This window comes from Ascaphus truei, chromosome 14 (genome assembly GCF_040206685.1).
Source record: "Ascaphus truei isolate aAscTru1 chromosome 14, aAscTru1.hap1, whole genome shotgun sequence".
Lineage (NCBI taxonomy): Eukaryota > Metazoa > Chordata > Amphibia > Anura > Ascaphidae > Ascaphus > Ascaphus truei.
In genome coordinates this window covers 43,501,963-43,525,917 of record NC_134496.1, presented here as the reverse complement: position 1 = coordinate 43,525,917, position 23,955 = coordinate 43,501,963, and the positions used below count along the sequence as shown (strand labels likewise).

The following is a 23,955-nucleotide window of genomic DNA, read 5'->3' as shown; positions in this document are numbered from 1 at the left end:
CCAGAGAGGCCTGATATCAGATATACAAAAGCACGGAACCGACATCAGACCCCCCGAAACACCGCTATATGCAAAAATGGTCGGACAAACTAGGTCTCCCAATAGATCTGGAAGACTGGGAGGATATTTGGGAGCAAGCCCCTAAAACCTCAATTTGTACGACAATAAAAGAAAACATCTATAAAATTATATTCCAGTGGTACCTGACCCCGGCTAGGCTGAGCCAGGTCTACCCCGGCACACTGGACCTGTGCTGGAGGGGATGTGGTCAAAAGGGAGACATGGCCCACATTTGGTGGTCATGTCCGGAGATCTAGAAGTTCTGGACCAAGATCCAGACACTTATCTATGAGATCACTGGAATCCCCCTCCCCCTGGACCCTCTTACCATGGTGCTGAGCAAACCCATTGACGACCACCCCCCACCAATATCCCGGCTGATCAGGGACATGCTGACAGCGGCCAGATGCTCTATAGCGGCAGCCTGGAAACAGATTAAGGCCCCCTTGAGAACCACAGTAGTGAGAAGGGTTAATGAGGTCATGACTATGGAGAAGCTTACGGCCATGCTCCAAAAGAAAATGCCCCAGTTCTGGAACACATGGGACCCTTGGATCGAGAGATAAGCCCCCAAAAATTCAAAGCACCTAGGTCTAGCAGCCACCCCCAAACAATTGGGGAGCTGCACGGGGACACCTCTGGGCAAGCCCACATACCTCCCTCTCCCCCTCCCATGTTTGTCTCCTCCCCCCCCCCCCTCCTCTTCCCCTTACTCTTTTTCCTATTGAAAACGGAAAACTGTTATTGGTCCTTCCCTGAAAGTAATGAGCCGACATGTTGTGGGCCCACAACACTACTGTATGTTAGATTATCTATGACTGTGACCAATAAAAAAATTGTTACAAAAAAAAATTATGTCTATGGTTATGGACAAAGCCAAGGTCCTCTCCTTTGCTTCCCTTATGGAACTACGTGGAATCCCAAAGGGTGAGATATTTGGATACTTTCAGATAAAAGGTTTTGCCCAACGTGTGAGCTCACCACCACCACCCTTAACTCTATCAGAGAGTCTATGTAACGTCGCCCAACTCAAAAAGGACAATCTCGACCATCTATACCTGAATCTTTCTTCCACCCGCAAAAAGTGAATTTCCATTTATATCGCAATGGGAGAAAGATCTGACCCTGGAATATGGGGAGAGATATTTGGGGCGGCGGTGGCCATGAGCTCCATATGCATGCAAATTATAGAGAATGTGTATAAAGTATTACACAGGTGGCATTTAACCCAAGTGCGCCTGGCAAGAATGTTCCCGGGGACCTCCCCCATATCCTAAGGCTTGCAGCCAACGAGCCTCGTTCATCCACATGTGGTGGCTATGCCCTGAGGTGGCAGGGGTATGGAAAAAGGCGCACAGACTGGTGGAAAAAGTACTGGGCTTTCCTTTCCCCCTCGATCCTTGGTCGTGTCTTCTAAACAGACCCCTGGACGGTATTGACAGACACCAAAATAAATTGATATCTCATATGACAGCAACACGCTGTGCCATAGCGGAGAAATTAATGAGCCGGCTCTGCCAGTCCTATATCAGATTAAAACAAGAATTTGGTACTCTCTGAAAATGGAAAGACTAACAGCGTTCCTAAGGGATTCCTGCACAAAATTTCAAAAGGTATTCTCCATTAAAGAACTGCCCCATGCTACATAGCAAGAAAAGTCAATACAGTAACAAAATTGACATAACCGCCATAAAATACCAAAAAATAAGCTATTGACAACCTAATTCGAGGTGTCTAAACAAAACAGTATGCTCTCTCCCTTTTCCAATCTCCACTCCCTACTTTTCTTTCTCTTATAAACAGATGGATATTTAACCAAATAATACAAATGATGTTTGAGTAATGATGATGTTCATGTATGCATAATCACACGTTATTTTGTTAACAATTGCTTGTCGGGACTGCTGCGCTGCTCCCCTTTCGGGAAATGTGAGCCAGGCAGCAAAGGTATCTAGGAACTGGGCGATAAATTCTAACAACATGGAGAGAGAAAGTAGAGAAGAGACAGAGTGAACTTTGAAGTTCTTGTGCCCAGTACTGTGTAATGCATAAAATGTAGTGTGCGACAATAAAGTATTTGATGTGTTTTTACCTTTCCAGGAATGCTAGCAAGCATATGGCTCACAAGCATACGGTATGAGTTTCAAGGGGGGATTTGCTGAGAAAGTGTTGTCAGAATGTGCCCAAGTAGCAGAGTTGCTGGATACCCCAAAAATGTACCTGGGAATCATGAGGCACATTGTACAGGCAATACCTCCCCTTGAAAACGCTTTCGCGACTCAAACCCTAGGGGTTCCCTGCTTCCGCACAGACCAGAAAGGTAAAAGGGGCATAGGGATGTGAGGTGTCCCTGAAAAAGTCAAGGGGTCCTTAGGTTAGTGGGGATACCCAGTAAATGCCCAGGTCAACCAGAACCGGTATAGGTGTTCTGAGGTGTTCCAACAATACATATAAGGTTGTGAGGGGATTCTTAGAATCCATACTGTCTATGCAATAGTGTGTGGGGAATATGGCTCGTGAAAAATAAAGTGCAGCTTTTTATTCTATTCTATTTTTATTCTATTCCCCATACCAGGGGATATATTTTATTAACAAAGTGTGTTAAGTACATATGTGCTTTGTGCACAGTAAAATGAGGCACAGGGATGAAAAGTATCCCTGTAGCTGAGGGAATCCCTAGGTTAAGGGGTGTACACCAGTTAGTGCCAAGGTGTCCCAGAACCTGTATTGGGTTTGTGTGTGCCCCAACTGAATATAAGGTACCCCAAAATGTATGCTGTAATAAAATATGACATATGGTGTTTTTACATTTACTATAAGGTTCAATGCAGTCAGACTGGGCACATGTTTAAGGTGCCAGCTAGTCTGCAAAGAATCCGTAGATGAAAGAGGAGACAGGATGTTGAGAGGTGTCGGAGTGCTAAGTGGACGGGGCAGGGCGGAGTACTGGGTCCAGAGAACAGAGACCCCCTGTAGGAGGCGGGAGGCAATGGGCTGGCTAAGAAAAAGATGACGATCGTAGGTGCTTTTCCTATTGGCCAGAAAATATGTCCTGCCCAGAGGGCATCCTGAGCTGGCTCAACACACCCCCTGCCTCTGACATCATCAGCCAGATGAGCCCCGCTCTGATTGGCTGGTGGGACATTTTCCCACGCCCAGATAGGCTGCAGGGTTCTGTGATTGTAACTCAGAAGTATTATAAACCCCTGAGTCAATCAGATTTGCAGATTCTAAGCACCAAGTCCAGTGATTTAAAATCCAGACCTCTGGAGAGAGGGGAGGGGTGGCGTCTGGAACTGCAGGCTGATTTCAGTTCTTGTACATTGCAGGCTAAGTCTCAGGGGCAAATCCTTATGTAGTATTCCTTGCACCTAGGAGTCTAGTTTTTTTACCCCAGTTCCCAAGTAAGTGTGTCTTTTATGTAGTTTGTGTAACATCCTGTGAATAAATTTACAATTTTACAAATTTAAAATTTATTTCATTTACCTGTTTTGCTCAATATATGATCCTAGTAAAAAGGCATAAATGCTTGGTCTCCTGTGACAATGTCCATCTAGGAGAACACAAGATACCTACTGTTCCATTATGTCTGTTGCCTGGCATGGGAGTACTAAAAGAAAGACCTGCACAACAAGGAGCAGCAGCAGAGGCAGTATGCTGCTTTTGTTGTGGTACTGATGTGATTTTGCAGCTTCCTATTATATCCCAAGAAGCTGGGGGTCCCAAGAGCTAAAATTAATGCAGTTTATCTCCGCAGACCCCCTACTTCAAAATTTTTTTTTTAACTCATCCAAGCAAAAATGGGATCCCTGGATAAATTAAATGCTAAAAAAGGTTACTTAGCTACATCCTGGTCCAGAGTATCGACCTCTTCTTTGGATAGTATGGGAGAAGGAGCAGCTCAGTGTGTAAAGATTGATTGGCACTGAGTTTGAAGCAAGTGAACTTGGTTCAGTTCCGGTGTCAGCTCATTGTGACCTTGGGTAAGTCACTTTATCTCCCTGTGCCTCAGGCACCAAAAACATAGATTGTAAGATTGCGGGGACTGTGTCTGCAAAATGTCTCTGTAAAGTGATATGTAAAACTAACAGCGCTATACATGAACAAACTATTATTTATTATAATTATTATAGTAAAGGCTTCCCAAGAACCCTTATTTGTTTTATTTTTCTCCTTTTCCCTTTCCTGACCGGCCTGAGGATCAAAATATTTGTCTAGGTTATATTGTCATAGAGTCAACTTGGGATCTGTGTATCCTGCAATAGTAATGTCCTTCAACGTGACATTATGATGTATTCCCCTCTCCTTTTCTTTTGTTCTGTATTTCTGCTGAATAAAATGATAAGTTAAAATAAAAAAAAGGAGCAATCTCTAATAAGTCTATATCAATGTAACTCCTATAATGTCAGCATTTTGTTGAGCTCTAAAGAACACACCTAAACCCTTTAACCCCACAGTGCACATTCACTGATATACATATAGGAATAAACACAAAACAGAGCACACCGCTCACTCAATTATTTATTATTGATATTATATCATTATTTTCAAAAATGGGTGCTACCTATGTTCTGAAGTTAATAGGTTTTTTTAACACATACATGAAAGGCTGACAAAGTCAATCTGTCATTCACAAAAAGTACATAATTTCATGTACTTTCTGTGAATGACATATTGACTTTGTCAGCCATTCATTTATGTGTTAAAACCTATACATATAGGCATACTGATACTGATTGAGGCACACTCACAAATACACTGACACTCAGGAGATTATTCCCGAAACTTCGATAGGGCCGAAAGCACGGAAGCTCCCATTGAAGTCAGTGGGAGTATCAGTACAAAAATGCCCTGATCAGCATAGTTTAACCCTTAGACTGCTGGAGGGGCCACGACACCAGAGTACCCCAGCCCCATTCGACAGTCCCAATCACGTGATGAGGGCCACAGACCGATTTCCTGGGTCCCAGGACTAGAGTGATCGCGATGTCACTGATGACAGAATGATAGAGGAGTCCTCCTCTTCTGTTCCTTTCCTGTAAAATCACGTTCTGCTCTGCCCTGATGTGCTATTATTTTTACTACAGTCTTCTGTGTCATTCGCTGCAGGCTGTGATTGATACAACAATAAAGACATATGTTTTCAGTCATTAAAATAGGTAGTTACTTTTTTCAATTAAAAAACGTCATTGCTATTAATGGATTCTACCTAAAAAGGAGTGTTCCTACTCCCTGTTGCTCTTCGTACAGTATATGTGTATATCACAGATGGATACACATTGAATTATGCCTGTGTTCTGTCTTGGTAGACACCTTTGTGAATCACAAAGTTAATTTTCACTTATAACAGAGAAGACAGGAAAAGACCACAGGAGGGAAGCCAATGTCAATCTCTTGTTCAAATATTACTTTGCTGCCTTAGGCAAGTCCCCGCTCGCGCATATGCCCAGCACACACGCTCACCGGCGCTCGTCGCTTAGGTAAACGCGAGCGCTTGCGAAAATTTCAAGGACACCCGGCGCACATGCTTGGAGAGCTTTCCAAGCATGAGCGCGCTCAGCGCCAGCAGGGACAAAGCCATAGGTAGAATGAACTCTGTACGTGTAAATAAATAAATAAATCAAGCATTCATTTTATTTTATGTACCACTATTAGGAAGATTTTATTATGGTAAGATACAAAGATGATACATCAATGTGTAGATATTTCAATTAATATTTATCTAACATTTTAAATTGTTTCATAATATATATGTTGCAAGAAATTACAAGTGTGCAAATATATTGCCTTGTTTTCATATCAAATTTGCAACTTAAACCTTTGAATTATGTACTGACAATTTCATACCACATTTAGTCAGACAATTGTTTTAAAATTAGGACAGCACGGCATCTAGAGTAGGTCTTCATCGCTAAAAAGCAGAGATAGGGGTGGGGTGGCGGAGCTGCTCTTTTCTGTTCCTAGAGCTGCTGGAGTTCTTATCTCAGTAGCAATCTGCCGGTCTTCAAACGTAAGTGGTTGGAGAGTTGGAAGTGCTGGCAACGTTGGCTACAACACTATTCTTTTCCAGGGTTTCCCAGGACATTTTGGTGCCTCTGGTAGGTCCAACAAAACATCCTCATGACTATTTGGAACATTACCATTATCCCCTCCCACTTTTGGAATATGGGGGACTAATGGAGGACCATTGGCCCCCTGTATGGATGGAGTAGCTGATTCCCCAAGAACATGACCGGAATTATGTGACTGTTGTGGTGTCACTAACACCTCAGCTGTTTGTGAAGTTGTCTTAGACACCTGCGGGATTTCATGCACTATAGGTTTGACTGTTACTTCTGTTTTCCTTCTGTCGGCTTCTTTAAATTCTTCAGAAGAGTCACATTTTTTCTGATCATGTTTTTTGCATCCTTTGTGTTTTTTGTGTCTTTTTTCTTTTTTATCCTTTTTTCCATGCTTGTCTTCTTCTTTAGGATTAGGACCAGTAGGTCCTCTGGATTGCAATTGAGGACGGCCAGGAATGACTAGATGTATGGGCCTTTCTAAAACCATGCGGAGAGGTGAAAGTCCCCTATTGTAAAATGATGGAGCGGACTAGAATAAGAAAATGAAATACACAATTACTTTTTTATTGCACATGTATATTATGACTATAATGATTCAAATATGAATATTTAAACAATGTATTTCACGTAGTGCCCATGGTATACATTGGAACAAATGTAAGATGAGTTCTAACTGAAATGTAACGTCCTCTTTACAATTAAATTAAAACTGTTTTTACATCAAAAGTTGCAGTCCCCACCTGCCAATCTAATTTTTTAATTATCATTTGTTTGCTTTTTCTTTCCGATCACATACTTCTTTGTGAAATCCTTGAGTAGTTTTCTGTTTCTGTTTTGCTGAGACCCTTAAAATCGCTGCTATTTCCTTCTCTAAAAACTGCAAATGTCTCTGTTTTTGACAATGTGACTTTAGGGATGTTGGGCCTTTCTTCCCTAAGCTTTTATATCGGCCCCTAGAAAAAACATATTTCTTACTGTGGTTTTTATATTCTCTAAAATTGCAAAAATATTAACACATCTCCAATAAAATGGTAGAAAGCGATACTGTCAGCTTACTGCAGCTCGGGCTACATGTTACAAATTGGGAATGCAGATTGAAAACATTGTTACCAAAATATAAACAATAAATGGCTTATTACAGTTTGATATCCTCATTCCTTTGCTTAGTCATACGTTTGAAAGGAACTAAAATGAAGGAACAAAAGTAAGAAAATAAGGTATTTACCATTGCTGGAAAGCATTGGGGAACTGAGTGGACTTTAATCGCCTTGTTTGTAACATTAAATTTGACATCACAGTTGAAAGTACTCTAAAATAAAGGGAACAATGAAAATAACAAGTTTTAGCTGTATGAATGGTATTTTATGCCACATGCAACATTCAAGCAATCCCCAACTCTTTGTCCATATGAGTTATTGTGGCCATATTGACTATTGCAGCTAGTGATACCTGTATACCAGTTCACTGCCAGGACAGACACACATTGTGATAGTAAAGGAGTTTTCTTCTTTGAGTTGGGAAGCAGGAGTTCTCTGGAGCCGAACCACATTATTTCCAGCTCAGTGGACTTCCTAAGCTGCTGACGGTATCTCTCTTCTGTTTAAAGGTCCCGCGAAGCTACACCAGAGGTGTGCAAACGGGGGCGTGGCGCTTACGAAGGCCTTGCGCTGTTCCCCACAACATTTAAATTAAATGCCGCAGGAGCGCACAAGGCCTCTATATATCCCTTACACCTTGACTCTGGCGGCTTCTGGTGACGTGTCACTGTGGCAACGCGGAGTATAATGATGCCGGAGAAAAGGAATGGGGGAGAGGGGAGAGCAAACAGAGGGGCACAGACTAAAAAGTTTGCTCACCCCTGAGTTAGACTACGGGTCTGGTAGAAAATCTGACAGTCGTTTCACCTTCAAACCAAACGCTTTATCAGGGAGGAAGAGCAAAAGCAACAGGTACTTAATAAAAGTACCAATCGACCCGATGTTACTGACCATTGAAACGCTACCACCAGCATATAAAGAAGTATAGCAAGAGATCGTAAAAACACAGACAACACTAAAGACACAGATGCTAATTGACAAGTTTAAGAAATTAATCTTTGAGACCTCTACAACTACAAGAACTAAATCATACAACGGAAGATAAAATAATTGAAGCGGGATAAGAAGTACTACGAGTCAAACTCTATGTATTATTGGATGGACTTCCGGAGAAGGCAATGCACGTATTGCCCATGGGAAAGACCTTCATTTACATCACCCACTCACCCATCAGACCTGGACATGAGTGACGCGACAGGAGGATCAGGCGGTCCTTTTTTAGACGACAGGTTTATACAATGACCAGTGGAGAGACCCAGATACACGGGGAGAAGACACGCAGAGAAAATAAGAAAAGAATCGCTGTTGTGCTGGGGGGAGTGCTGTTGTGCTGCAGGGGGGTTGTGTGGTATTGTGCTGGGGCAGTGGTATTGTGCTGGGACGGGAGTGTTTGGTGCTGTGGTATTGTGCTGTGGGGAGTGTGTTGTATTGTGGTATTGTACTGGGCGGAGTGTGTGGTATTGTGGAGATTGTGTGTGGGGGGGGTAGATTTGTGTGTATGCGTGTGGGGGGAAGGGGGTTGAGGGAGGGAGTGTGCGAGCTAAAGAAGGGGGGAGTAAGAAAGAGAAGGGGGAGAAATACATGGGGGGAGTGTTAGAAGGGGGTGTAAGAGAAAGACGGGGGCCACCAGCAGCGGGGAAGGCCCCAGCTGAAACTCTAGTCCTGAGCCCCAGGAAAGCTGTTGTCTGCCATTGAAATAAGTAAGATATAATCATTGTCGCAAGTACTTACACTGCTTTCACTTATCTGACACTCATCTTCCAGTATGGCGTAGACAGACTTAGTACAGTTGGTCTCTTTCATTGTAAATGACACATCATACATTTTTCCACCAAGCCCCTATAAGATAAGGAATGAGAGAAGAAAGATGTTGAGAAAAATATCACATTAGACTGATTTTAAGCTTGAGTTTGTAACATGAAATCTCCTTCACAGTCTCCTAAATTCTGTTAAATTCGCTCATTTGCAGCATTTACTCTGGGAAGGAAATCTCTCTCTTAGCATCTGAGGCTGCGTAGACTTTTATGAAATGAGGTCTCCGTTTCACTCACTGGAGGCCTTGCATGCCATGTATATCTGCAGGTAATTTATAAAGTTATGCATTGTGAGCAACAGGAGCACGTTTGTGTTAAAGCTGCAGCCACAAAATGTGCTGGATTTTCACATATGAAAAGGCATTCTGCACAGAAAACTTGTAAACATTTCAGTAAATGGAATCGGTTTTAATTTAAAAAAAAAACTAAAAATTCGCCGCCACTAAAGCGAAAATGTGTATTTTTTGAGAATAGAAAATATATTGTCGTGGAGGTAAAAGTCCTTAACTACATTGTTTGAGCACTGAGGAAAAGAATACTTAGAGTTTTATTTTTTTAGTAACTCTGAACTATAACTAAATAAGCAGTTAATGAGTTTTTCAATAGAAATATCAAGATCAAGATACCAAGTCAGGAAGTGCATTTATTGAGCTTTTGCCCAAAATGTACTTAATGAGTTTTACCTATACAACGATGATATATATAAGTAGTAGACGGCATATCAGCTGTTTCCTTCCCATGGGTATCATTTGTCCACAACACGATGATGTATCATCCTAATTATGTTCACCCTCTGCCTTATTAAATGTAACACTTTGTTCGTGGATGTAAAGTACAAACCTTTCTCACCCAATAACGCCACACAGAAGGAAAGAGGTAAAATAAATACAAATACATGTTTATCATGTTTTACATAGTTACATAGTAGATGAGGTTGAAAAAAAGACATCCATCATTAAAGTTCAACCTATGCTAAATTTAGACGACAGATACTTTATCCTATATCCGTACTTACAGAGGAAGGCAAACAAAAAACCCCAGTGAAATATCATCCAATGATATCTCTTAAGGGTGAAAATAAATGCTAGTTAGCTTTGCAATGCTTTGTTAGTTAGCATTGGTTACATATTTTGTTGCCTTGAATAAAAATTTATAAAATAATACAAATCATCAAGTATGTCCAATAAAAAAAAAGTAGTAAGTGGATTATATTCCATTGTGTTTGTTACATTTTGGTGCTAGGAGGGTGTGACTGATGCAATAACATGACATGGAATTAACTCTGGTCACAGAGAAAACACAGCTTTATATGAAAATGTTAATTCATGGCCAATTAGATGAATGGGTATTAACAAGTGCGAATGTCTTTTAGTGTCTGCACCCTGTGGTCAAACAGAGATTGCCTTACCTACCAAACAGAGGATGGTACTGTGTTAGCCCGTAGAATAGACAAACACAAGTAAGATAGATGTAATACCTTTAACAGCTGACTCATGGTTAACACGAGTGCAAGCTTTCAGGTTAGAAGAGACCTTAGTGGCCCTGGAAGCTTGCACTCTTTTTAAACACGAGTTAGCTGTTAAACGTATCACTTCTACCTTTCTTTTTCTTTGCCTTATTTATCACAAATAGACAATTCTTTGACATCCACCATCAAATTGTGCATATGTAGAACAGTAGTTTATTAATGCAATCAGTTCTCATAACATATCAAAAGATAAGCGTTTCCATTCTTCACACTAATGCTTTTCCCAACCCGTGCAATATTGTTTTCTAATACTACGCTTGGGGTGTAAATCCCTACTGCATTTCCATCCAAAGCTGCAGTTTCTCATAGAAACAAATTGAACAATTGTCAGTGATATGTTTAATAGATAAAATTAGGCGATTGGTTGATTGTTTTAATCAAAGAAGTAGAAATGTTAAATAATGTTTGAATGTACATTGTAATCTTATTTCTAGGTATATTTCCTTATCATACTCCCCTTTCCTAATTTACCCCCATACAAGCACACATTTAAAAAAATGCTGAACTTAGCACAGCAGGAGAGCAAAGAGGACTCACAACTCCCCCCCTCCCGCACCCCCTCCCCTGCATGTTCTGTCCTAACTGTAACTAAAAACAAAGTGAAATATACAAATTATTTAAATATGCTTAGACTGGAACACGTGGTATACCAACCTCTTTTGTGGCGCTTCCAACGCTAAATATGTTATAAAGGTTTGTGTGGTTATTGTCGGAATTATATCCATCGATAACTTGTCTTAACAGATCCCGCAGCTCTGGATCATGTGGGTCCACTTTAGTACGACAGATAAGGCAAAATTCTAGAACAGCAGATGTTAGTTTGGATTGTAAGCTCTTTGGGGCAGTGATTCCTTCTCATTGCATAATGTTATGTTTCATGCTCTTATCTCACATTGTACAGATATTACCGGTATTCTAAGGTCTGTGCCTTGTGCACGTGGCTATGTATATAAAAATTGGAATGGACATTTTCTGCTATAGGGTTTGAAAGAAACATGTAATATCTCCCACCCCTCCATAATTGCATCTCTAGCGCTGATTAGCACTGACTTCTATATGTTTTAAAATCTATCACCAGGACTGTTTAACAACAAGACTGACTTATGCACCCACTCAAATATAAAATCGGTTATGCCATCACTGACAACTCATACAAAAACAAACCCATGCACATATGGGGAGTCTAATGCTCAGGGGATCCATACTTAGGTTACTGGTGGGGCAGGATACCAGCATTGAGCCAAGCTGTGGTGTTATTGAGAATGTGCCTTCTTCTCCAGTGATGGGAATCTCTCTATAGAGCAGGATATGGGCCCTATTCACTGTAACACCAACAGTGGCTCAGGACTAGGAGAGCTTGTGGCAAAACATCATTCTACTCAATATTGTTCTTTTGCTCTGCCCCTTGTGTCTTGTAAAGAGGTGTTGCAGTCATGGAACTGCTGCTCTACCTGCACCTGCAGATCTCCCTAAATGGTGGGATGTATAGGTAGGTGGGTGGGTGGGGGGGGGGGGGGCTGCGTGGGATCTTGTCACTTACTGAAATTCTTTAGACGAGGACAGAAGATTATATTTTCTGTACTCTCACTGTCTCTTACCTGTATCCGTTTTGCAGATTTGAGAAATGACTTGAATGAAATGATCAGGACCTATGTAGGCTGTAGTTTCACAGTTACCAGAAAGCTAAATAAATAAATGTAATAGATTTGTAATCTGCATCCAGAACTCCCAAAAACACATCTTATCAAATAAAGTACATGTTTGAAGTGAACTAAATTGTACAACCTTTTATTTCAGCTGTTTTGTGTCTAAATGGGACAAACTTGTTAAAAGGTAAAAAAATATATTTTTTAAAAAGCAAATTTACATTATTCTTTACTGACTTCATCTTCAGGTAATTGGGATGTGCATGAAGGTAGCAAATAATTGTGTAAAACGTACACTAGTATACACATATATCTAGCTATATTAAGTTTAGACTGATGCACAAGATTCTGGGCTCTGCTAAGCAATATCTGCATGTTAATGCTTTGCAGGGTCGCCAACAGAAGGCGAGAGACGGGACAACTGCCGTGGTGGGATCTCCCCTTCTACAGCGTCCGGTCATGGCAACGCGACGTCAAATGGCTCCGCGTTACCATGGCAACATGACATCACATGGCTTAGCAAGGTAACGTGGTGCCACGTTGCCATGACAATGTGACCCTGCATGGCGTTGCGACATCATGTGTCGCTGCAACGTCTTCAGGGCATATACTGTGGGTCATTTATCAGTCTTCCAGGTGTATTTTTTTGATAAACCATTTTGATAAATTACTTTCATTGGCCGTTTAATATGCCGGTGAAAAAATGAAGTGTTATCAAAAAGGCGCTTAAACCAAACTAAGTGCAATTCGTATAATAAGGAAAAAAAAGTACCAAGGGACACTAGGGATTAATCAGTGCAAATAAATCATAAAAATACAATCAATTTGCAAAAAGTTCTGTGATGTGTAATCAAATTCAAGTGATAGTTGCAGCTCAAGCCCTTTTGTGGATTGTCTCTAACAGTGTATAGATTCGATCTTCAGAATCCAGCAGGGTGTGTACTCACATATTCCCCTTCCTTTTATGCATATCCAAAATCAGTGGCAAATGCTGTATCCCTATACGTCCTGGTGGGTGGTGACCACTCCTCTCCTCAGCTGTGCTCGCGTCTCTCGTCTCTCGTCTAAGCTCGTCTTGGCTCCCGCACTTCCGGGTTGGATTCCCGGATGATTGACAGGAGAACAAGTAACACTGTGTGCGGCGTCCTACACAGTGAAGGCGGTTTCCACTCAAGGCATTTCACCGGCTCACCGGTTTCATCAGGAGACATGTGAGTACACACCCTGCTGGATTCTGAAGACTGAGGGGCTTATGCAGAGAGGATCTAAAAGGGAATTGCGCCATATTCTGGCCAAAAAACTCGCCAGAAAACCTTTAACTCGGGAGAAAATGGCGCGTTTTTTAAAAACCGGCTGAAAAGTTTTCAGCAGAGTAAAAGTCGCCAAACAACTGGCGAGAACCTGGAACTCGCCATACTATTATAGCGTGCGATTCCATAAGGACCGAAGCGCTGGAACGCGCCATTCTGCCCTATAATATAGCGTGTTCCAGGTCGCCAGAAAAACTTGGAAATTTGACTAACATCTGCTAAAACAAGGTAAAGGCGCTTTCAGCATACGGCCATAATTTATGCCAATTCTTTGGCTATTCTATTGCCGTTTTCCCAGTACATCACGATCCTCTCTGCATAAGCCCCTGAGTCTATATACTGGTAGAGACATATTGCACTATTGTGTGTTTTTCTTGTATTTTTTCATGTATATCGGCGCTCCCCAAGATCTTGACTGCCGATTAAAGCTGCAGTTTTTAAAATGTTTAATTTTTTTTCCTTTCAATATGTGTATTAATACAATCTGCACACTGACAAGTGATTAGCTAAGTTGCAGACCGATCCATTTCCTTGTAATCGATCGCTTTGCTCTGGGTTATTTAATTCAGTTATTGCTTCAGAACAGCTTTGCCACAATGCAAAATTCTGTGTGCAAGATCATGTGACCAGGCAGTCACTAGATACAATTGGTGCACTGCTAGAAAGAGGGCAGGGCTCAAGAGTCTCACAAGGGGAAGGGGGTGTGACTTTGTAAATGGTTTCTATAGAAACAAAAATGCTTGCTACATTAGAATAGATAAAAAATGTACACAACATATATATAAGCATATAAGTTTCACAGAGGAGTGCTACTGAGCATGGCAATATATATATTTAAAACCAGAGACATAACATAAAACACAGACAAAGCTCAGTGCACATCCTGAAAAACTTATACACGGTACATTGCCTAAATATACATGTATAAATAACTAATAAATAAAATGGTCTTTTAGTTTAACATTTTGACCAAATTGTTGTAAGGCCTTGAGCCAACTGCACGGCAAACCACGTTCAAGGGTCCCTAACACTAATATAGATTCTTAATAACCTGTGCATTGCCAGGAATAATGATTTATAATAAATCTGTCAAAATTAGTTGCAAAAGTTCTAAGTCTGATTGAAGCTTTTATTAACCTGTACATTACCAGGAAAAGCACTCTGTAATAGATTTGTCACAATCACACTGCAAGCAAGCAAGTTCCCCTGATAGTGGGCGATGCCATGGAGTGAGCTTTTAACCATTTAAATGTGGGAGGGAGTGAGCTTCAATTAGGTAGGAGGTTGCCACCCTCCAATCAGCTAAGACAATATGAGCTTGTAGGTGTGTTCTGTATGTTTTATAATTCTTGTTCAGCTAATCTTAGCTGATTGGAGGGTGGCAACCTCCTACCTAATTGAAGCTCACTCCCTCCCACATTTAAATGGTTAAAAGCTCACTCCATGGCATCTCCCACTATCAGGGGAACTTGCTTGCAGTGTGATTGTGACAAATCTATTACAGAGTGCTTTTCCTGGTAATGTACAGGTTAATAAAAGCTTCAATCAGACTTAGAACTTTTGCAACTAATTTTGACAGATTTATTATAAATCATTCTTCCTGGCAATGCACAGGTTATTAAGAATCTATATTAGTGTTAGGGACCCTTGAACGTGGTCTGCCGTGCAGTTGGCTCAAGGGCTTACAACAATTTGGCCAAAATGTTAAACTAAAAGACCATTTTATTAATTAGTTATTTATACATGTATATTTAGGCACTGTACCGTGTATAAGTTTTTCAGGATCTGCACTGAGCTTTGTCTGTGTTTTATGTTATGTCTCTGGTTTTAAATAGATAAAAAATGTCTTTAAAAATTGTTTAAAAAAAAGGATTTTCTCGTAGTACAGTACTGATTTATTAAAAAAAAACAAAAAACATGTAGGATATTGCTTTAACTGCAGCTTTAATATGCTGAGGGGTAGCTTTCATTTTTAGCAAAACATCAAGAGAAACAGACTTTATATGTTGCTCATACATTGATAACCGTTTGGAATATGTATGTTAGGCTGCGGCCAGCGTGGGGAGACGAGCGCTCATGCTCACGAGGCGTGATGTCAGCGTCGGCCCGAGCAGGAGCGATTCGCTGTCCTGCTCACTGCGTGCTCGAGGGAGGGGGCGTACCACAGACGGGAGGGTGGCGTGTCAGACTGGAGTGGGGAGCGTGATGTCACATCCTCAGCTCCATCAGATTGGTTGTTGTGACTGCTGTGCTCTCATTGGCCCTTACCTGGTCATGTAACGCGCCATAGCTCCGGGAAAACAAATAACTGTCTCTCCGAGCACCGGTCCGGCCTGAGCACACCTGCATGCGCGCACCAAGCTTGCATCAATTAAAAGGTATTTGAATGCGCCGAGCGTGAGCACGCATGCGTGCGTCTCCTCACCCTGGACGCAGCTATAGGATTTTCAAGATGGGAGCTTTTAACCATAAAAGCTTTTTAAAGACATTGGTATAGGGCAGGGGAGCGCAAGGTTTTGGAGCTGCGCACCCCCGCCCCACTGTGCGACAGCCCCAGCTCTCGCGCCACCACTTCTGTGACCTGGCGTCAAATGACACCGCGGGTCATGTGACGTCACATCATGTGACCCTGCAGCGGCATTTGACAACGCGTTACCATGGCGACGTGCACGTCCCATGACCCCACAGCGTCATTTGATGCAGCGTTGCCATGGCGACGCTTCCAGAAGGCTACAGAACCCCGGTAAGTTGAGGTTGCAGAGGCCTCGTGAAGACCCCCGACATTTAGCTTAAATGCCTCAGGGAAGAGCTTGGGGCCTCTGCAACCGCCGCCCCCCCCAACAAAATCTCGCGTCCCCCAGTTTGCGCACCCCTGCTATAGGGAATCCTAATATCACAACACATAACAAAGAGAGCACTTACCCCATTTGTATCAATCTTGCATTGTGGTGTAAGGTCAGGTACTTCACTTTTCGAACAGTTTGTTTGTCTGATGGTATATACCATTTTATAATTCCATCCACTCACCACCTAGAACACAATGAAGAATGTGAGTTTTGCTGGGATAGTCCTTTAACTAAATGTCCTGTGTGTGGAGTATACTGTATGCATTACATGTTGCAAATGGAGCATTGCTTCAGAAACAGGTGCAAATTGCATCATTTTGACATTGTTTCACTTTGCATTAATGTATTAAGTTTTCTTTGCTCCATTTGTGCCAGTGAGTGTTTTGGGAATTGGCCATAGGAGGAGTTAAGGGGGATATAGTCAGTGCCATAACAGAGATGTATTAAAATGTGCTCCTATAACCGATGCAGTGTTATTTTATTTTTGCATTAAATTGAGGTAGACCAAAATGTTTGGTCCATCTTGATATACAGTACATGCCCCTGTGACTTGTGGCATATGGTAGCAAATCCCTGCTATCAGATGTACAGACCTGCCTAGAGGCAGCCTTCATCTCCTCAAGGTCAAAGTGGAAGGGATGAGAACCTATCCTGTTCATGGTTTCGATGGCATATTTCATGATGCGCAACAACTCCCCATTGTTGAAATCTATGGGTTTCCAGCATCCACGACACGGATAGTAACTATAAGTCAGAGGATCTAATACTGAAAATAGGGCAAAGATAGTGCAGGACACATCATCAGTACTCAAGGGTTACAGCTTTTCAGGGCATTAAAGATTAAATGCATGTGCAACTTGAGCTGACACCTCTTAAACAAACCTGAATAATTATGTATAATTTATTGATTATGGATACCGCGTGTAACACTAAGTGAAATAATGTAGATAGCTACTGGGATACGAACATTGTGTACAGTTCAATAACCCTATTCTCATTGAGAAATGTCAAACTGCAGCACTTTTTTTTTTAACTTAATACATGAATCTTAAGGTTTGGCTATACTGTACTGTACTATAACCAGAAAAAAGATTTATGGCATCATTAAAAACACTCTTTATATATCCTGATTTACATACTTGCAATATAGCTACAGTTCTGAAAAATAACATCATTGATCTTCAGCTGTTTATTGATTAGAACATGTGCTGAGCACGCACCGGTCTCCTGGGCAAACAGAAAAAGATGAAATCAGACTTGAAAATGGGTAAGGGTCATACTGAATATCTGAAAGTAGTATCCTCGCCTTTACCTTTTTTTTTATTACAAGATTGGAACCGATTCTCTACAGCTAAACAGTGCTTTGTAGCACACTAAAAAAATGTAACATGCCTACAGAAACATATCTCATTTACATCTCATGATAAGAATTGATTGTCATTGGAAAATAAAATCAATTAATTAGGATTAATTAAGTAGTGATTAGTAAAAAGTAATTAACCAGGACTTACTGCTTCTGATCGCTTGTAGTCACATTCTTGCCACACTTTGCCACTTTTCACTGCACAGGAACTCTCGTATATCTCATACTTGACAAAATTATGCGTTCCACCGTCATTTTCAGGCTGGTTAGAAAGTGAAAATCTTGCTGTTCAATAGCTCAGTTATTCTGCAGCTGTAAATGTGCAGTAAGGGATTACTTCTTCTAAAGCTTGAGGTGCAGATCTAGCACAATTCTAATATTCACGTCATGTATCTCCTCCCTACAACAGAAGCTGGCGCAGTTATGGTAAAAGAGGCGCTATCCTGACACTAAAGGGTTATTCATTAAACTGTAATAGTGCCGATCGGGGCACTAGGGCATGGAAGATCCCATGGAAATAATGCCCAGATTGTAACTATCACAGTTAAATGAATAACCCCCTAAGAGACAGCAATATAAGAATGTGTCACTAACATCCGTTCACTGGGGATGTTCAATATATCGGCTCCAAAAACAATGTTTTTAAACAACTTTTTAGTTGTAATTGGTTATTAGAAACATGAAAATAACAGTTGTACTTATTTCCAGGGCTTTTGTTGTGATAGTACAGTACCTACCATCACCTTCTTTCTTACCTTCTCCTCATGGCTCCTCATCCCCGGCATCTTCTGGTTTTCATGAAGATTCGGCACAACTAGAAACTTGCCCCACAAATCAAGCATCCCAATAGCCTGCACTCATGGCTATTGTCCCACAGTCACTTATACCACCCATTGTGGCCAAGCACACCCATCTACAGCACTTATTCCCTCACGTGCTGTCTCTGTAAATTTACCCCTCAAACCTCTTAGATTGTAAGCTCTTCGGGGTAGGAATTTCCTTTCCCATTGTCTGATTTTTGCTGCACTTGTTGTATTTTTAAAATTTCCTGTACGGTATTCTTTGTGAAGCGCTGAGTACACTTTTGGCGCTATATAAATAAAGACATACAATACAATACAACTACGCTGCATCAACTGATGTTGTGATATCACATGGCGCCACATTGCCATGATGTGACAGCGTCATGACATCACAACAACTCGACGACGCACGAGGAGCAGGAGAAGGTAAGAAGCCCGCGCTTTCCCCTGCAGCCGGATACCGGCACCATCTATCTTAAAAAAAAACACTGCTTATCACTAACATCTGAATAATGAGTGGGTATCGCTTGCTGTCGGGATGCGGGGCGCAGGCAGATCAGCTTCTCTTATGTTTATCTGTCTGACGAATGATGGCATCAGAATTACTGTGCAAAGAAAAGATTTAGCTGAGCTGAAAATTGACATGGGGCTTTGAGGACTGGCATACACCAAAATACTACGTCAGATGCGCCTTGTAAAAAAAAGTCCAAAAGATTTAATTAATGAAAAAAAGTATTTCTGATTTAAAACAATCAAATAATGGTTTCATTCCCCTGTAGTCGTCGACCAGAAAACAACTGCTTGTGAAAAACGTAACAGTGCAATTGGCTTGCACAAGCAAATCGAATCAAACAAATATTTTGATGCTTTCAAAACATTTATTAATAACAATTTGCATTTCTTAGGGTGTCTCTGTTAGATCCCCAAAGAGTTGTTTAAGGAATCTGTACATATTCAAATCAGAAAAACTTTCATAAAATGTACACAACACCTCTAGGATGCCATCACATACTATAAGAGCTCCTGTATTTTTTGGCTGAATATACAGTTATGGATTTGTGCCAACAAGACATGTCAGAGGTAGAGATGGGCGAATTTTGGGGGTGGAATTGGATCCGTAGTGTTTCGGCCGGTTTCTTTGCGGTTTTCAGCGGATCAATCTCAAAAAAGGCGATTTGCATTTTGTGGATTTTTTATTTTAATTACCAATACACTACGTGAATTCCGCAACCGTGGATGGATTTGAACAATCCAATCTGTGGTTATTGTATGTCTTTATTTATATAGCGCCATTAATGTACATAGCGCTTCACAGTAGTACTAATACAAGTGGTAATCAACTAAATAACAGATAATATAAATAACAGATCATGGGAATAAGTGCTTTAGACATAAAAGTAACATTAAGCTCAGAGGAGCTTACAGTCTAATTGTTAGGTAGGTAGAATGTACAGAGACAGTAGGAGGGAGTTCTGGTAAGTGCGTCTGCAGGGGGCCAAGCTTTATGTATCATGTGTCCAGTATTATCCACAGTGCTATTCATATGCTTCTTTAAGCAAGTGTGTCTTAAGGTGGGTCTTAAATTTGTTGCCCTGGTGTGCTCGCTGACGTTTTTCCTCCCCGGTGAGGATATCTCTGCTTGCACTCCCACACAGCTTGGAGCACGCAGAACAGAGGAAGAAAAAGAGAAAAAAAACGGATGGATTTTACAGTTACCAGTGAGTAATTTCACTTTGTTTCAAGTGGTGCTTTCCCAGGAGTTGTGGTTTATGCAGTGCGGGACTTATGTATGGGGTCTGGGTGGGTTTAAGGACTTCCCCCAGACAGCCCTTCACAGTCGCCGCCAGACCGCATTCCAACTAGGGGTGATTTATTGTTCAGCTCTCTCACTTCTCTGTGTCTCCGGATAAAGCAGCAATCAATCATTTTAGTGGTTTCATGCCCTGCAGCACTAGTCAATTGAGGGGACTGTTTACCTCAATGTTCTCTCCGGGTCTTAAAGGTTGATAGAGTGGGTGCTAGTCGGGTATTGAGGGGAAGGGCATTCCAGAGGTGCGGGGCAGTCAGTGAAAAAGGTTTAAGGCGGGAGAGGGCTTTAGATACAAAGGGGGTAGAAAGAAGACATCCTTGAGAAGAACGCAAGAGTCGGGATGGTGCATAACGAGAAATTAGGGCTGAGATGTAAGGAGGGGCAGAAGAGTGTAAAGCTTTAAAAGTGAGGAGAAGAATTGAGTGAGATGCGGGATTTGATCGGAAGCCATGAGAGGGATTTCAGGAGGGGAGACGCGGAGACAGGTTTAGGAAAGAGCAGAGCGATGCTGGCAGCAGTGTTTAGGATAGATTGTAAAGGAGACAGGTGAGAGGCAGGAAGGCCGGACAGCAGGAGGTTACATTAATCAAGACAGAAGAGAATGGGTTCAGCAATCCATTGGCAATCCGCCAACGGATTGCGGAATCTGAAGATTGGATTCTACCAATCCGTCCACGGTTGTATCCATTTGTGGTTTTTGAAGAATCCGTGGATTGAAACCGACCAAATCCGTTTGCAAATTTTACACTGCAAAATCGGATTTTGGGTTGAAAAGGCAAAAAAATCTGGGAAATGGATTTGGGCGGATTTGCCCCTCTCTAGTCAGAGGTACAGGAAGACAGCCATGTGAAATCTTTATGGATTCAAACAGCAAGCATGTAAAAGGTATCCATCGGGAAGGTGCAGTGAACACGGTAACAATAAGAGAATAGATTCAAATGGAAAAGAGAGCAATATATATAATGACCTCTGGCCCGGCACATAACATGAGCATATGTCAGAAAGCGTCAGTCCTGAATACTACAGTATGTAAGTAACAACCTTTGTTTAATAATGAGAAGCTATACGACCTCCGCATGAAAGGAGGTCACCACGTACTGTATGTTGTATTTCTTTTGACCATAGAGGCTGTATTTTAATATAGAATGTATCTTTATATCTACAAGTACCAGAGTGTAACATATTGAAATTGCATCCACAGACAGGAGCCCAGTGAGACAGATGTAGGTTACAGATTGATGCCTTGTGTTTGGATTCCTAAATTAAAGCTAATGTTATAACAAGATATGTAAAGGTTTCTATTTTAGTTATCTTATTAGTAATAAAACTTTTCTGTATATAAAACAAAAAAACCATGAAGAGTGAAAACAGTGAACATTTGCAAATAAAAGGTTTTTAAAAGTAGTGGCTCTGAGTGCCAACTCTTCCCAACTCTAAGAGACAATCAATAGTAAATGTATGGTACAGTATTTAGGGGGATTTAGTACCACTACTTTTTAACATAAAGCATTTATATTAAAGAGCTGTCTTTAGAGTATAAAACCTTCTAATATCAACTTCACAGATCTTTGCCACAATTTAGGCACAAGAAACCCCAAATATTATTAGGGTACTTTGATTACTGAGGTAATGTACTATTTTCCTCTTTCTACCAGAATAAATTTCCCTAACCCCAATACAAACAATAGAAATTAAGACATCGACCTCATGGTTGCTTGTACATGTTGGACAATGAGCTCAGCCATAGACTAACATTATCACAAACATCATTTTCACCTACCTTTGTCCTGGCTTCTGTGATCCTGTGCAGAATAAACTGGTTGCCATCTTGTTTTTCATCATTGTAATGCCTCAACGCTACGTCCACTGCATCAAAAATGTCTTGGCCATCGCAGTCTGCATTGAAGGTTAAAGCTTGGTTTGCAGCACCCAAGATAAATTGGGAGCAAAGCAGCAAGACGAATGAAAACCTCATTGCTACCAAGAATCCCCTGCAATAGTGGGGACTGCTCAGGAGAATGTAAATGTGCAAATATCAGACAACAGTAAGGAAGAGTTAGAAAGCAAACATGTTTGTTTGGGCAGAGAGACTCTGATGACAGATGTTACACAATGTCAGCAAAGCAAACAGACCAGATTTATCCAAATGGACTTTAGGTAAAGTGTATTCCATGAATGTTGTCCCCTGTTACTTCATATGGCAAGAAATAATTAATATTGAAATGTTAAGAGCATACTGACCAATCATGGAGGAACTCCTGTCAGAGGCACGTGGAAGGGAAAAGAGGAACATCTATTTATCTCCATTGACTTGCATAGGTTAAAGGGAACATTTATCAGGGTGAATGTGGCAAAATGATATTCTTTTCACATACATACTGTACATGCAAGTCCATTACTAAATAAATAGCATGTAGTGTCTGTACTGTGTATTTTATTGCTAATACTGAGAACTGCTTTTAATGAAAAGGTTGATGGTAGAAAACCAATTGGTGCAAAGGAAAATATTTCACTACTTTGACTGGAATTTACTTTTTTTGGTAAAATGTTTTAACCTTATTTTTACAAAAATTTTGCCGCAATTTTGCATGGGGGCACTTTGATAAACTGACCTCTTTCCTCTTGGGCATCCTTTGACTACTACTAAACAGTACATCTCATATGCACTTACCCTGACCCCTTGCAGACACACTTACCCTAACGCGCATAATGTCTCTGTAAATTCACTTAGATTGTAAGCTCTTCGCGGCATGAACTTCTTTTCCTAATATGTACTTTTATGTCTGTGGCGCTTATTTCCATTATGTCTCTTATTATTTTGTGACATATATTACTGCGGTAAAGCAATATGTACATGGATGGCGCTATACAAATAAAGATACACATATACATACATAATTAGTTAAATAGAGGTGAGCAACTGAGTAGTCAAACTATAACATAACATAAATCAAACCTATCATTTCAAATTAGGCAATAAACCCATATTGGCCAGCTCGCCCTGTTTATATTGGAGACTACCTTAATATTTAAATAAATATGTCTATGTTTTTTCTCACTGTCACCAGCATCTAATTCATAATTGAAAACATGAAACATTCTTAAATTGTTTCTGCATTCTTAACAATGACCACAAGATGTCACTGCTATTTCAGTCCTCCTGAGTCCGGCTGAGCCTGGTTGTGTTGGAATACAGTTGTGTACAGCATTGGTCGGCAACAGGAAAGGGCTCTATCTGTGGCCTCTAGCTGCTGGCCAACCCAGCAGCCCACTCTTCCTCTCTCCCCAATGCAGAGGGAGCGGAGATGCTGCTGGTATGGATTGTAGCTTCTCCCCGCTCCCTCAGTAGGTCATTGACAGAGCGCTGATAAATACTGTACTGCACCATTCCTGTTCTGTGATAATCACTAGTTCTTTGTGTAAGAAGAGGAATGGGGCAGTAATAATTAGTGCACCGGCATTAAGCAGCTCACTGAAGAGAGGGGTGGGGGGTAAAGGGAAAAACTCATACCCACGGCTGCAATGTCCCTACTGCCTGTGCATTATATATATATATATATATATATATATATATATATATATATATATATCTCATGAGGCCCTTGGATCTTGGGAG

The 23,955-nt window shown here is 41.1% G+C and overlaps 1 protein-coding gene across 1 annotated transcript; it reads right to left on the bottom strand.

Annotated features, from left to right (window-relative positions):
• Positions 1 to 5,691: 5,691 nt before the first annotated feature.
• On the bottom strand, positions 5,692 to 22,443 carry LOC142466035 (T-kininogen 2-like). Its single transcript, XM_075570660.1, has 10 exons — positions 22,120 to 22,443; positions 17,875 to 17,988; positions 17,503 to 17,590; positions 16,957 to 17,129; positions 16,440 to 16,547; positions 12,160 to 12,244; positions 11,216 to 11,361; positions 8,951 to 9,058; positions 7,348 to 7,431; positions 5,692 to 6,651 (listed from the first exon to the last, which is right to left on the bottom strand). The coding sequence occupies exons 1-10, from the start codon at positions 22,312 to 22,314 to the stop codon at positions 6,109 to 6,111; spliced, it is 1,644 nt and encodes a 547-aa protein (XP_075426775.1). The 5' UTR covers positions 22,315 to 22,443; the 3' UTR covers positions 5,692 to 6,108.
• Positions 22,444 to 23,955: the final 1,512 nt, after the last annotated feature.

Coding starts and splice junctions, on each gene's coding strand:
- LOC142466035 (XM_075570660.1), bottom strand. CDS start 22,314: ATGAGGTTTTCATTCGTCTTGCTGCTTTGCTCCCAATTTATCTTGGGT. Junction 17,591..17,874: donor ACTACAAGCGATCAGAAGCA/GTAAGTCCTGGT, acceptor CTGTTTGCCCAG/GAGACCGGTGCGTGCTCAGC. Junction 11,362..12,159: donor AATCTGCAAAACGGATACAG/GTAAGAGACAGT, acceptor CTGCTGTTCTAG/AATTTTGCCTTATCTGTCGT.